The sequence below is a fragment of the Melanotaenia boesemani genome, chromosome 7 (assembly GCF_017639745.1).
Source record: "Melanotaenia boesemani isolate fMelBoe1 chromosome 7, fMelBoe1.pri, whole genome shotgun sequence".
NCBI classification, from domain to species: Eukaryota; Metazoa; Chordata; class Actinopteri; order Atheriniformes; family Melanotaeniidae; genus Melanotaenia; species Melanotaenia boesemani.
The window spans coordinates 16726901-16739354 of NC_055688.1; the positions used below are offsets into that span (position 1 = coordinate 16726901).

The window sequence follows — 12454 nt, forward strand, 5'->3', positions numbered from 1 at the left end:
CTGATGGATTTTTGTTCATCTATTTTTCCCTTTGGCCGGTGAGTGAAAAAGTAAATTTCAGATTCTCTACTGAGTGGCTGCACTCAGTAGAGTGGAACTGCTCATCTCCTCGCAGCTGTCCTAATTGACTTCACAGGCTCTCACTCTTTTGCCTCAAGTGGCTAAAATGTTTGTGTGTACGTGTGTGTGTGAGTGTGTGTGTGTGTGTGTGTGATGGCTTTAATAACTATAATCACTGCTGGCTGCATGCAGCTTCCCTCCTTTCTCTGTTTTAACCGGACTGGCAGATAAAAATACACTCCCAACTACATTGAAGAGTGGCAATGAGTTTCTTCAAATGTGTGTGCATATGTAAGTGCACACGTTTTGTCAGAACCCTCTTTTAAAAGATTTTGGAGCTAAATTTCACTTAATCGTTAAGGTTTTGTCTGTTTGAGTTTTATTTAAAGAGAAAGAAAATTTACTATTTAAGTTATTATTTTCTGCCTATAAAAAAAAGGGCAAGAAGGAAAGAGGAAAATAGCCTGTGTGTGTGTTTGTGTGTGGTGGGCGAGTAGCTTGTTTCATGTGGTGGGTGATAAACTGCTGTGACATTTCCCTGCTGTAAATCTCTTAAAGAAATTGGGAGGAGATGGCTTGGGAAAGCGGAGTTAGTCTGAGAAAGCACACACACAGATATGTACACACACACATTCTTGCACTTGCATCAAGAGATGAACGAAGGCAACATGGTAGCTTTTACCCTTATCTTTAGTCAAACAGGCATTACTGTTACTCAGCAGACCTCTGTTTCTCCCTCTCACAGTGTGCAGTTCTGGGATCCCAGGTCATTGTGCATCCCATGGGAAAACTTTGCTTGTAGTTTAGCGCTTAACATTCTTCCGAGGGTAGGTTTGGGTAAAATTGAAAAAAAAAAGTATAGATTCTAAGTGCTATATTCATGCACAAGGTAGTAATTACAGATAATACATCCTGTATAAATACTTAAATGTAATCACTGTTAAAACGAAATCTGACAAGCATAAATGATCTGGTTGTACACTGACATTCCCGATGATCCCATAGTACAGGAATAAAAACATGCTAAACAAACTACTTTATTAGTATTTAAAATCCTCAGACTTTGTTTCTGACTTCATGAAAGTACTTCATTCAGGCCACCTTCTGTAATCTAATAAAGAATTTTACATCACTGTGTGTTTATCCCAAAACATGTAATTCTATCCAGCGGTCTGAATAATCTTTAATCAGTGCGGTCAAACACTGCTTGTCTCTGCATGCACACCACAGGCCCAACGCTTAGCGTAATATCTTTGGCAGTCGTGCTTTGAGAGATATTTTCCAGACTGCGGCCAAATTGAGTAATTCCAAACAAATTTAGAAGTAGGTGAAAACTTAGGCCTAGTGTTGAACAGTTTGGCTGGGAAGTTAACGCGGTGTCACCCATTGTGTGTAAACAAGTTATGTTAATGTCTCCTGAAGTGTCTCTTTATTTCCTTCCAAGGCCAAATTCTCGCACTTTGCTAAAAGGTTGCATGACATCATTGTGCGTTTTTATAATGGCTGCTAAGAAATAGTTGTAAGACACAACATTCTTCACACACATGAATCAAAAATTATTTGTACTATTTTCTCTTTCTCCAGCTCTATGTGCTTGATACAAAACAAAATAAAAACAATACCTCATCAAAACATTATGCCAACATTGATTCCCCCACTCCATGTGTTTGGCTTAATATCGCTTGATTTTCTAAACTTAATCTATAAATCACAATTTGTTTGAGCTCTCATTTGGACAAAACAACTTTGATCATTTTTCAAAGTTATGTCTTGATTTAGCATTCCATGAGGTTTACCGGGTAGGCTGTTTTACAAGGAGAAAATGCTGCTGTCCTGGAATTAAGGCATAGGATTAGTCATGGTTTTACAGTAAATTTTGATTGGTGGATAGCAATATGTGCAAACATTTTATAAGTATGTTTTATATATTTGCATAAATGTTTTAAACCAGTAACACTGAGTGTGTGTGCATATATTTACAGTGTTTTCTATAAAGTAGCATCTTAGTTCCTCCACCAAAGCAAGAGCCAATTTAAAATCGTTTGATTATTTTTCTTTTTGATTTGCTTTTCAGCTGCATTATACAAACACTTGGTGAGCTGCAGATGGGCAAAGAAAGACCTCATTAAATTTTCATAGAGAGCTCGATTAACTGTCTTTAAATTAGAGAAGAAGGACTTTGGCCTAGGTGTAGGCGTGCCCTTTCTTGTCAGCTAAGGGCATGAGTCCACACAGTGTCTTTTTTTTTCTGGAGGAATAACACTTTCCAGGGAGCATTTCATCAAAGAGCTTCATCAAAAAAAACATGCTCCCACCCACACTGGAGTTGACTTAATGGCTTACAAGCTTGCAACTTGTTCAGTGATGAAAGCACAACGCCCTGCAGTGACTGGTGAGCTGCTCCTATGCTGTGTTTTCTGTACCATTTTCTACGTGATAAAAATACCAGAACAAGTCAGGATACAAGAATGTATGCAAGTAAAGAATCTTGCTAACAAGAATGCTGTATAAATAACTAAATAAACAGATAAATCACCTCATGCAGTATCAGCTTAATTAAGTTGCATTGTCAGCAGTAAGTCGGATCATTCGGTGGCGACGGCTGCACTTTGTTATTGGGCTTGGATGTTGACATTGTCCAGTTTGGTGGAATCAGTATTGGGAGTGTGCTTTTTGCAGATGATGTCATTTTGTTTGCTTTATTGGGCTGTGACTTTTAGCTGTTACTAGAGTGGTTTTGCATGTGAGCGCGAAGCGACTGGGATGAGGATTAGCACCTCCAAGACTGTTGTCCTGGAAAATGATAGAGTACCATCTACAGATAGGAATTGAGACCCTGCCACATGTGGAGGGGTTTAAGTATCTCGTGGTCTTGCTCATGAGTGTGGAAAGGAATAGAGTAGGAGATTGACAGGTGGATCAGTGCAGCATTTGCAGTGATGTGGGCTTTGCATCAGTCTGTAGTGGTAATGAAGCAGCTGGGCCAAAAGGTGAAGCTCTCGATTTACAAGTCAATTCACATTCCATCACGAGCCTTTAATTATGGATTGCAGATACAAGCGTCTAGAATAAGTTGCCTCATGAAAAGCCCGGAGGTGCTCAGAGTGGATATATTGCTTCTCAACACTGAGACAAATCAGACGAGATTGCTTGGGCATCTAGTTAGGATGCCTCTTGGTGGATGCCTCCCTGGTTAGATGTTCCACAGATGTCCCACCAGGATCAAGGGGAAGAACAAGGAGGACTATGCCAGAAGAAGTGAACAGGCAAAGAGAAGTCTGGGCGTCTCTGCTGCCCCTGCGACCAGACCTCAGAAAAGTGGCAGAAGATGGAGGGATTGATAAACTGATTGTTGCTCTCACATTGAAAACTCTAAAAAAGAACTCAATTTCAAAATCCTTTGGTAATATAAAGTAAAAAATTATGCTTATAGTATAAGAAGTTATATTTCATGATATTTTTTTTAACTTCCACATGCACATAGATTTTTTTTTTTATTACTGCTTTTGTTCTCCCATTTATTACATTTCTTATTTATTCATTTTTTAAAATCAACTTGGGTCCCATCAAACAATCACAAGTGAGTGAATAAATCTTTGTGTGTGTGTGTGTTGAGAGCAGTTAGTTTCTTTGTATCCATACAATGATCACTCATTAACATTATGACATTGTTCACTTCTTTAGCTTTTTCTTTCGCCCTTTTCCTTGCTCCTCTTCTGCTTTACATCAGCATTCACCATCTCTTCTCCCTCTCAGGAGATGTCATTCTTAACATCCTCAGACAGAAAATATACACACAAATTTCACTTGTAATGCTCCATCTCTCTCTTTCTCTTTCTCTCGCTCTCTCCTCTCTATGACCCATCTGGAAAACCTTAGTTTGCCCTCATAACAACACACACAGAGCAGGGAAGGGAAAAGAGAAAAATATGTGTTACTCTGGGAGGACCACATGAAAGATAGAAGAGAAATGGAGAAGATATACACTGAAGAATTGAAGAGGAAAGGTTGTTAATTATTTGTTTTGGCTAGGTAGATTGTAACATTTGTCAACTGCTGCGTGTCATAAACTTTTTAAACTTTCGTTTCATGCCAGATTAATCTGTGCAGTGCGCTGATTGTGTTTATACAACCGGTGCAAATGTCTCTCTCACTCTTTGCATAGACTGGAGAATGAGACTTCTCTGCTGTTTTAACTACATGAATGCCTCCAAATTTGATATTCATAATAGAAGATTTTGAAGACATGCAAATAAAATGATGACAATAACTATAGCTGCTGTTTTCTGTCCTGTTTGTGTCTTTATATCCATCTTTTAGTCATCTGGAGGACAACCAAATCAGTGTTATTGAAAGAGGAGCCTTCCAGGACCTAAGACTGCTGGAGAGACTGTAAGTTTGACATTTTACATTTCTATGTATAGTGTGTAACAAAATAACAACAACAACAAAACAAGTGTCAGTGTAAGCTAAAGAGCTGATACAAATAACAAACCACAAGGCTATACACACACACACAATATGCATGTATGGACTTACAGAGATGTTTGACTTCCTGCTGCATTTTTCCCTTTTGGTAGCAAGTGTACACACCCGAGATTTACTCCTTCTGCCCACACTTTATGTAGAGCAAATTCACAGTTCATCTGATTGGTACCCAGCAAATCCACTTCACACGTCAACTTGGAATTTCCCATCAATACCACCTTCTTCCTTCTGAGTTGTGTGTGTGTTTCTGCATCTGTTAGCTCACACCAAGGTTCTAGTCAACAGAATAGAGGTGTCAGTGTACAATACAACACCTCTCACACACACACTGTCATGTTTATGACTGCGTTGGAGGGAGAATGAACACATGGCTTTCCTGGAAGATGATTCTGCACAGTAACACACTTGGTTGTTGCTGTGAAAAATAAGCTCATATAAGTGAGACAAGACCTTAACAACTACACTGGACAAATTCTTGCAAGATGCTGAGTGACAGCAGCATGTGTGTCTTGTCTCTAAATGGAGATTGCACAGCTGATAGTGGAGGTCTGAGGGGATGGGCTGCTTTAATGTTGAAAGGCTGCTAAATGGAGTGTGTCAGGCAAGGTCAGAGGTCAGGGATAAGAGGTGAAGGAAGTTGGGAGGCAAAATGGTTTTCTGTCAATCCTTACACAAGAGGTGGCATTTCATATACCTAAGTGATGTTGACATACAGTTTTCCTTTTGTGAATCTTTTATTGATTTATTGTTATTCACAAATTCTAAGAGTAGATAAAGAAACCAATTTAAGAACTAAATATAGATACACACCCGGGCCCAAAAAAAGGTCACCACGTGGATTTAACTAAGTAAATAGGTTCAAGTCTCCTAATTGGATAATTGCTGCATGGACAATTATCTTTCAGCTGGCAACAAGTTATTTAACCCCAACTGATGCAATGAGTAGCTTATCCTTTCTTAAACCATGTATAAAGACACATCCCAAGGTCATGGAGAAGATGTAGGTCTGTTTAAGAAAGGTCTAATTATTGGCATGCATCAATCAGAGATAACATCTAAGGAGACACAGAAACTACTAAAATTGGGTTGAGAACTTTTCAATGCCTTATTAAAAACTAGAATTCATGCCATAATCAAAGATAAAGGCAGTCCAATGAAATATTATAGTATGTCAACTTTTTTCTTTGGTGACGTTTTTTTGGCCAGGTAGTGTATAATAACTTTGAACCCAAGGGCTCAAGATCAATTGTTAGAGATTTTCGGTGTCTGACCTGACATTTTTGTTGCAATATAGTAACAACAAAGAAGATTCTTGTAGGACATCAGAAAAAGTTGTTTGTGCTCTAATTCTGTTAAAGGTTACCAAACCATCCAAGTCTGGACTCCAAGAATTGTATCAATTCCAACTATTTGAGATTGCAAAAGATTTGCAATTTCTGGAACAGAATGATTTTCATCACTGCTGGAGTATTTCAGAGAGACATTTCTGAGACTTTTGAAACAATAAAAGTAAATACATTGAAGGTTTTGGAGTAGTCAATAAAATTGTTATCGTCAAACCTAAAGGGAGCACTTCATACATGTAAACACCCAAAGCTGATCTATACCGCTGACCTGGTTATTTCATATTTAATGTGAAACAGGCAGGATGGGATTGTGCATGCGGTGGTGATGTGTCTTAAATACTAAATGGGATGTAAACATTTTCGTACTTTCTCCACACCTCGGCCAGCTGTTCACTAAATAAGTCTCATCAAAATATGAATAGGGGAGAGAAAAGTGTAGGTAAAGCAGATGGCAGAGAGCATCCGGGAAGCTGTAGCTGATATCTGTACAGCAGAACCTAGAGCTCTTCAAAATTAGACATACTTTAATAATGTTACAGCAGCATTAACAAAACAACAGACTGGAAAAAAGGAGTAAAATTAAACTGTAAAATGCAAAAATATTATATAGTTATCCAGTTATCCAGGTCAAAAATAAAAAAGATAAAAGATAACATATATATATATATATATATATATATATATATATATATATATATATATATATATATATATATTAGGGATGGACAGTTTTAAAAATACCTTATTTCCAAATGGAAATTCTAAAACGTGTGTGAGATGTTATTTATATATTGCATGTGTTCCATAAACAAGTGTGTTTTACATTGGTATGTATTTAACACTCTAGTGTCCTTTATTGTTCATCATCACTACACCCACAGGAATGTTCAGCAACAACGAAACCAGTTATTACTTCATCTTTCCGGCTGGTCTTTTTTGAACATTTCTGTGAGGGCTTAGTAACCGCTGAGGTCAGGAGGCGGAGGAGAGGGGATAACTCCTGGGTGAAGCAGCAGCTAGCTTCAGGGTTAGCTCCCTTCACTTTACCCAGCAGTAGTGAAGTAGACACTGGACTCTGCAGTAACTAGTAGAGCTGTGTGGTGTTTTTTGCTAAAACTTGTTGGAAACTTGGCAGTTTCTCACAGCTACTTTCTCTGCTCTGACATTCCCCCTTCCTTCCCTACTGCTCGGACCCCCAATTTACACCGGGTGCAAGTGATTGTGATCTTGTGAAGTTTGCAAGAATTTGGTTGGACCCCTGTGGCATGTCAGTCCACACTGGGAGCATGTCAGGTGCAGAGTGCCCATAGGAGATCACAGGAGAAGTGGAGAATCTTGTGATTCTCCACTTCCAGGATAAACATCTCATCGTCCATGATGAGAAAAGAAAAAACACTCACACAATCCCACAAATTAATGACGTAATGCTTACATGGTTCAGCAAATCTCTATAGGGGCTTTTATTTTGAAAATTTCCGGAAGCTTTTACACTGCTGATTTCCTGTCTGCCCCTGTCTGAACTGCTGAGTTTGTTTAGTTTTGGACGTGTGCTCCGTCAAAAATCGACTTGCCATGTATGTTTAACTGAGAGCCGCAACAAGGCACTTCTCGGCTGCTTCTGAAACACACTGCAGTGCACCCAGTGTGAACTAATTGACTAAAACAGTTTCAAATAGCTGTGGAGGCTGCACATGCACACGCACCTGGTATAAATTGGGGGTGACTCCTCTCCAGCTCAACTATTCCTAAAGGGGCCATACTGTTCTGATGTCAGATTATTTTCCAAAATGAATGTATGGTATGGCGTTATATTTAGATTTCTTTCGTTTTATTGGAGCCCTTATTTACTTTTTAACCTGCTATGCCAAGTGGTTTGACACACAGAGACATTTGTGAAACTTTTGTGGGAAACTAAGCAAGTACTTGGCAAGTACTGGATAAACCATCTGTGTATTACTGTCTTTAATGGATGAGCTTCATCCAAATAAATGAAAGCAGACCTAGTTAGAAAAATCAATGTTTCCAAAGCTAGCTGGCTGGAAAGTGAAAAAAGAAAAACAGACACTTTAGTTTTCCTTATTTTGGTATAACTAATATAAGCGTTTTTATTAACCCCTGCAGAAGCCACCACCGTCCTGTGATTGTGATCTTGTGGACTTTGCAATAATCCAGCTGTCTTACAAAGTAACTAAACTCTGTTTATCAAATTTTTATGTATTTCATCAAGTACAGACCGACATTGCTTACAAAAAATAAATACATGTGATTATACTAGGAAGACATTTCATACATTTTGACTTTTACTCAAGTGATAGTGAAATGCTTTTTAAAATGCTAAGTTGACAGTTCCCTGATGTTTTTGCCTGCCAGGGTGAAAGGTGAGGGGTGAGAGGTCCTGCTGTTGAGTCTGTGTGATTTATAGAGTCACAATGTGAAAAACATGGAGCTTAACTAGTCAACCCCCAGGGTGAGAACATTCATTTATGTCAGCTCATATATTATAAAGTCATAGAATTGGTCAAAACACAGTGAAATATCAGATATAATTAATAATATGCCATGATGATGGTTATTGTAAAAGTTCATGCTCATGTTCTTTTCTAGTTATTTTGTAAAAGCAGCAGTCAGTTATTTCAGATCATGGATGTCTCTTTTTTTACCACAATTCTTGTCTGTTGGTGCACAAAGGTAGAAGTGAAAATCAGGGTCCTTTTATCATTATCAGAAAGGGTTAAAGGTTCGTGTCTGTGTCTTCTCCAGCACAAATTCTGCATTGTGACCCTGTAACCCTCCACCCTCCTTCTCTTTTCTTTTTCCTGTCCACGCCTCATTTCTCAGCCAAATTCTTTGGTAGCCTGATAACACTTTCTCTCCCTCCGCTCACGCCGTCATCATCTATCTCTACTTCGGCAACCCCACCTCTCTTCTGTGCGCATACACACTCGAGGATACGTATCTTTCACCCCAGCACACTCCATCTCTGACTTTCATTTCACATTCATTTTCTCTTGGCCACTGCTCTTCTGTCAGTCTCTGCTTCTCATTTATTTGTGAATAATTACCATGTGTTCCTTTTATGCTTATCTATCTGAACACCAGCTATGTATTTGTAAAACACATGAAGACACTTGGTATAAGAAGGTTTATTGGTTTTAAAACATTTATGTAGTAGAAAACAAATGCAGCAAATGTTTTAAACCTAATGTTTATTCAAATATCACAAGGGCAGTATATTAAAAATTTAAATTTAGCTCTCTCTTAAAGTGAGATGGCAGCATATTAGATAAGAGACCAATAACATGTGATATTTACTACACATACGCAAGTTACCCATTCCATGTGCAAAAATTCTCTGCCATAACCATGACTTTTTAAGTTGTACGATTTCTCTCCTCTTTCACCCAGAAGTTGAAGCCCATCACCTCCTGAGAAGATTGTAAACTGATTTTTTTTTAGACTGCAGTCCGGTTTTCCAATTTAGTTTGCGCTATCTTGAGAGATCTCAAGCTAAGAGAAAGGATTCTGTATCTTTTATCTGTTTTATTTGTTTTTTCATAGTAGAGTTTTACCTTGCATGTGTGGCTGCATCAACAAAGTCTGCTCCCAGATAATAGTTTTCAGAAGCTGTGAGTCCTCAAGCATACAAAGATACTTTGCATAATTGATCATTTATCATTTATGTTCAACTATGATAAAAGCCACAAATTTGTTGGAGTTTTTTCAATCTTGATTTATGGTCTCTGCTGTGCAACCCAGCCTCTCTGAGAAGCTCTTTCTGTGGGAACAAACCTAATTTATTGTGAAATGTTTCATAAAACCTTCTTGAAACTAGCCGATTGCATTTAATCAAAAAGAAATTATACTTTTTCTGTTCACACAATGCTCTAATCTTTCAAATAAGTTTGGAGTTTGTCACTACAGCATTTTTCTAGAAACATCAGCGTACATGTTTGCCACGTGTACACCGGACATTTAGTGGTCTAGTGCAGAAATTAATAAGTCACTAGTTTTATTTATCTAAGACATATGAACAAACTGATATCTTTGGCAAAGTTCTTACATTTCTGTCTTATCAGAAATAAATTGAGCTTAATACCATTTCTGCTCTCACAGCCCAGTCAGTTTGTGCCAGGAGGACAGAGAATACTGGTGTATAGTGCTTAGAGAACTATAATTTATCCCTGATGTACACACAGCACACAACTTGATAACCTTTAGGCCATGATCACAGGAAACCACAAATGTTCTCATGAGTTTCAACCTTCTGACTTTAAGGTGTTTCAGTCAGCTGTGTTGTAATTGTTCAGTTAACACAAAGACATGTAAGTGATGTATTAAAGTGTCTTTTTTTTTTAACTTTTGCCCATTTTCTTACATTTTTCTGCTTCTGTCATCCTTTAGACGTGTAAACAGAAACAAACTCCAGGTTCTTCCAGAGCTTCTCTTCCAGTCCAACCCCAAACTGGGACGAGTGTAAGTACATTTGTACTGTTTTCTGCAACTCTCCAACTACAATGTATTTAAAAAAATCTCCCACTATCCCTCTTTTCCTCCTTTTCTGTCTCTTTTGATGTGCTACATGATCCTTTTTGAAAACATGGCCGTGGTGCGATGTCAGGACTTTCTTCCAGGTTGAGGGTTCAGGTCTTGTGCCAGGTGGCACAGTGCTGCTCTGTGCTCCTGTCGAGAGGTGAAACGACTATGAGTGTCAGATGTGCGTGTGTGTATGGAAGGTTTAAAAAGGTGAAAGTGTGCCTGGAGTGAATGTTTTGCTTGGACTGATGTGGAATTTTTATTCAGGAATATGGAGTTTTCCCAGAGTTTTCTGGGTGTAGGGGCAGGTCAAGCTGATGCAGTAAAGACTCCCACTTGCCCTCCTTCTCTTCTCTTTTTCATCTCAGATTCGCAGACATTCTCTCTCTCTCTCTCTCTCTCTTTCTGTGTGTTTCAGGGCCACTGGTGCATCTAAACCATCTCCTTTTCTTCCCTCTTCTCTCAGTCTGTACTCTTTCTTTCCACTCAAGCTCTCCTATCCTTAGAGAGTCTCTGTCAGCTTAGGTTGAAGGTTGAAACACCTTTTAAACTTAATAGCTGTTTACATTGGGCTGCCTTCAAGAGAAACTCGTGGAATTGACTGTACATTTGTAGGTGGATGATTGTGTGTCTAAAGTGATTATTGCTAGCATTCCATAGCTTATATATCATGCATATGTCTGTATGCACTATATTGTTGCTAATTTTGCTATATGACTTATATATGATATTGTGTTTGAGCATATAAAAAGGAATAATATAAAAAAGAGCTGTGACAGTTTGGGCTGAACATACCAACTCTGAGACATTAAACATCTCTGTTTCTGTTATATTATTTCCATGAGACAGAATTCTTCCAAAGTTATTAGAGCCCTTCTGTGTTTAAAAGATATAATCTTCTGTGCATGTCTTTATGTGTTTGTACATTATTGTAGTTTTAGTTCACAAATTGAAAAAAAAAAAAAAAAACTACAAATTTTATCCAATTAAAGCTTTAAAATCTTAGTCTGATAAGTGCACACACGGACTCGCTGCAGAGAATGATGGCTAACATAAACTTTGTTTTGCAACATTTACAGTAGCTGTCAGTTTCAAAATCCAAAGTGATGCAAATATTTTTCCTGTAAAATGATTTAATTACTTTTTAGTGAAAGTAAACTGCTGGCAGAAATGTTGAAGTGGATTCTTGATGATACAAACTGCAAGGGTCAAAGTACAAGTAAGCTAAAAGTTTTACACAGCATCTGTTATACCTTTTATTTTATTTAAATTATAGACATTTTCTTTGTATGTAGTGCCAAAATAGGAATTGGGTAAAAAGTGAAGGATAAATGCATCAGAATAAAATGGTTTATTTGTATAAAAAAAAGAAGAAAAAACAAAAGGAAAAGAAATAAATAGGCTATGACACAAAACAGTAAATCTAAGAAACAATCAAATATGCATCTAAATATTTCATCATGTTAAAGGTTTTCAGTCAGATGGAAGCATGACATGTTCTTTTGTTACTTCAGGGCCTCTTTACATAAAATTTCTGGGAGCTGTCTAGATTTACTGCCAGATAAAACAAGCTAGTTTTAATTTTGTGTAGAGCTGACATTTTGGAGATTGACTGCAGTCAAAGTGTCAACACGCACTTTAGCCTAACAAGTCCTTCCTGTTTCAAATAAAGTTGAATGGCTACCAAAGTCAGCAAATATTATGGAGTTATTATGAATTTTACCTTTGCTGTGTTTGACCTTTGTTGTGTACACTGGTTGACAGTGTTGTTTATAAAGTGCCCTACAAATAAAATTGGACTGGAAGTACAGTTTCAGTAATAATGGTCTATAATAAGAAAATGAATTGATGTTTATTTTCTGCAGCACGTTCAGTGTGTGATATATTGTATAAAAGCCACAGAAAGATGAAATGGTCTTGGTGGGGTGCTTACTGGGAAGCATGTAATAAAAAATCTGGATGGGGCTGATTGTGTGTTTCATATATTTGTGGTGATGTGTTGCTAAAGACAGCAAAGTAGACTGTTA

General features: G+C 37.8%; 1 protein-coding gene across 1 annotated transcript in view; it reads left to right on the forward strand.

Moving 5' to 3' along the window:
• slit3 (slit homolog 3 (Drosophila)) overlaps positions 1–12454 on the forward strand; it is a 267486-nt gene that overhangs the window by 19172 nt on the left and 235860 nt on the right. The window contains exons 3-4 of the mRNA XM_041989715.1: positions 4381–4452; positions 10296–10367. Coding sequence (XP_041845649.1) covers positions 4381–4452; positions 10296–10367 — 144 coding nt within the window. The remainder of the gene's footprint in view (positions 1–4380; positions 4453–10295; positions 10368–12454) is intronic.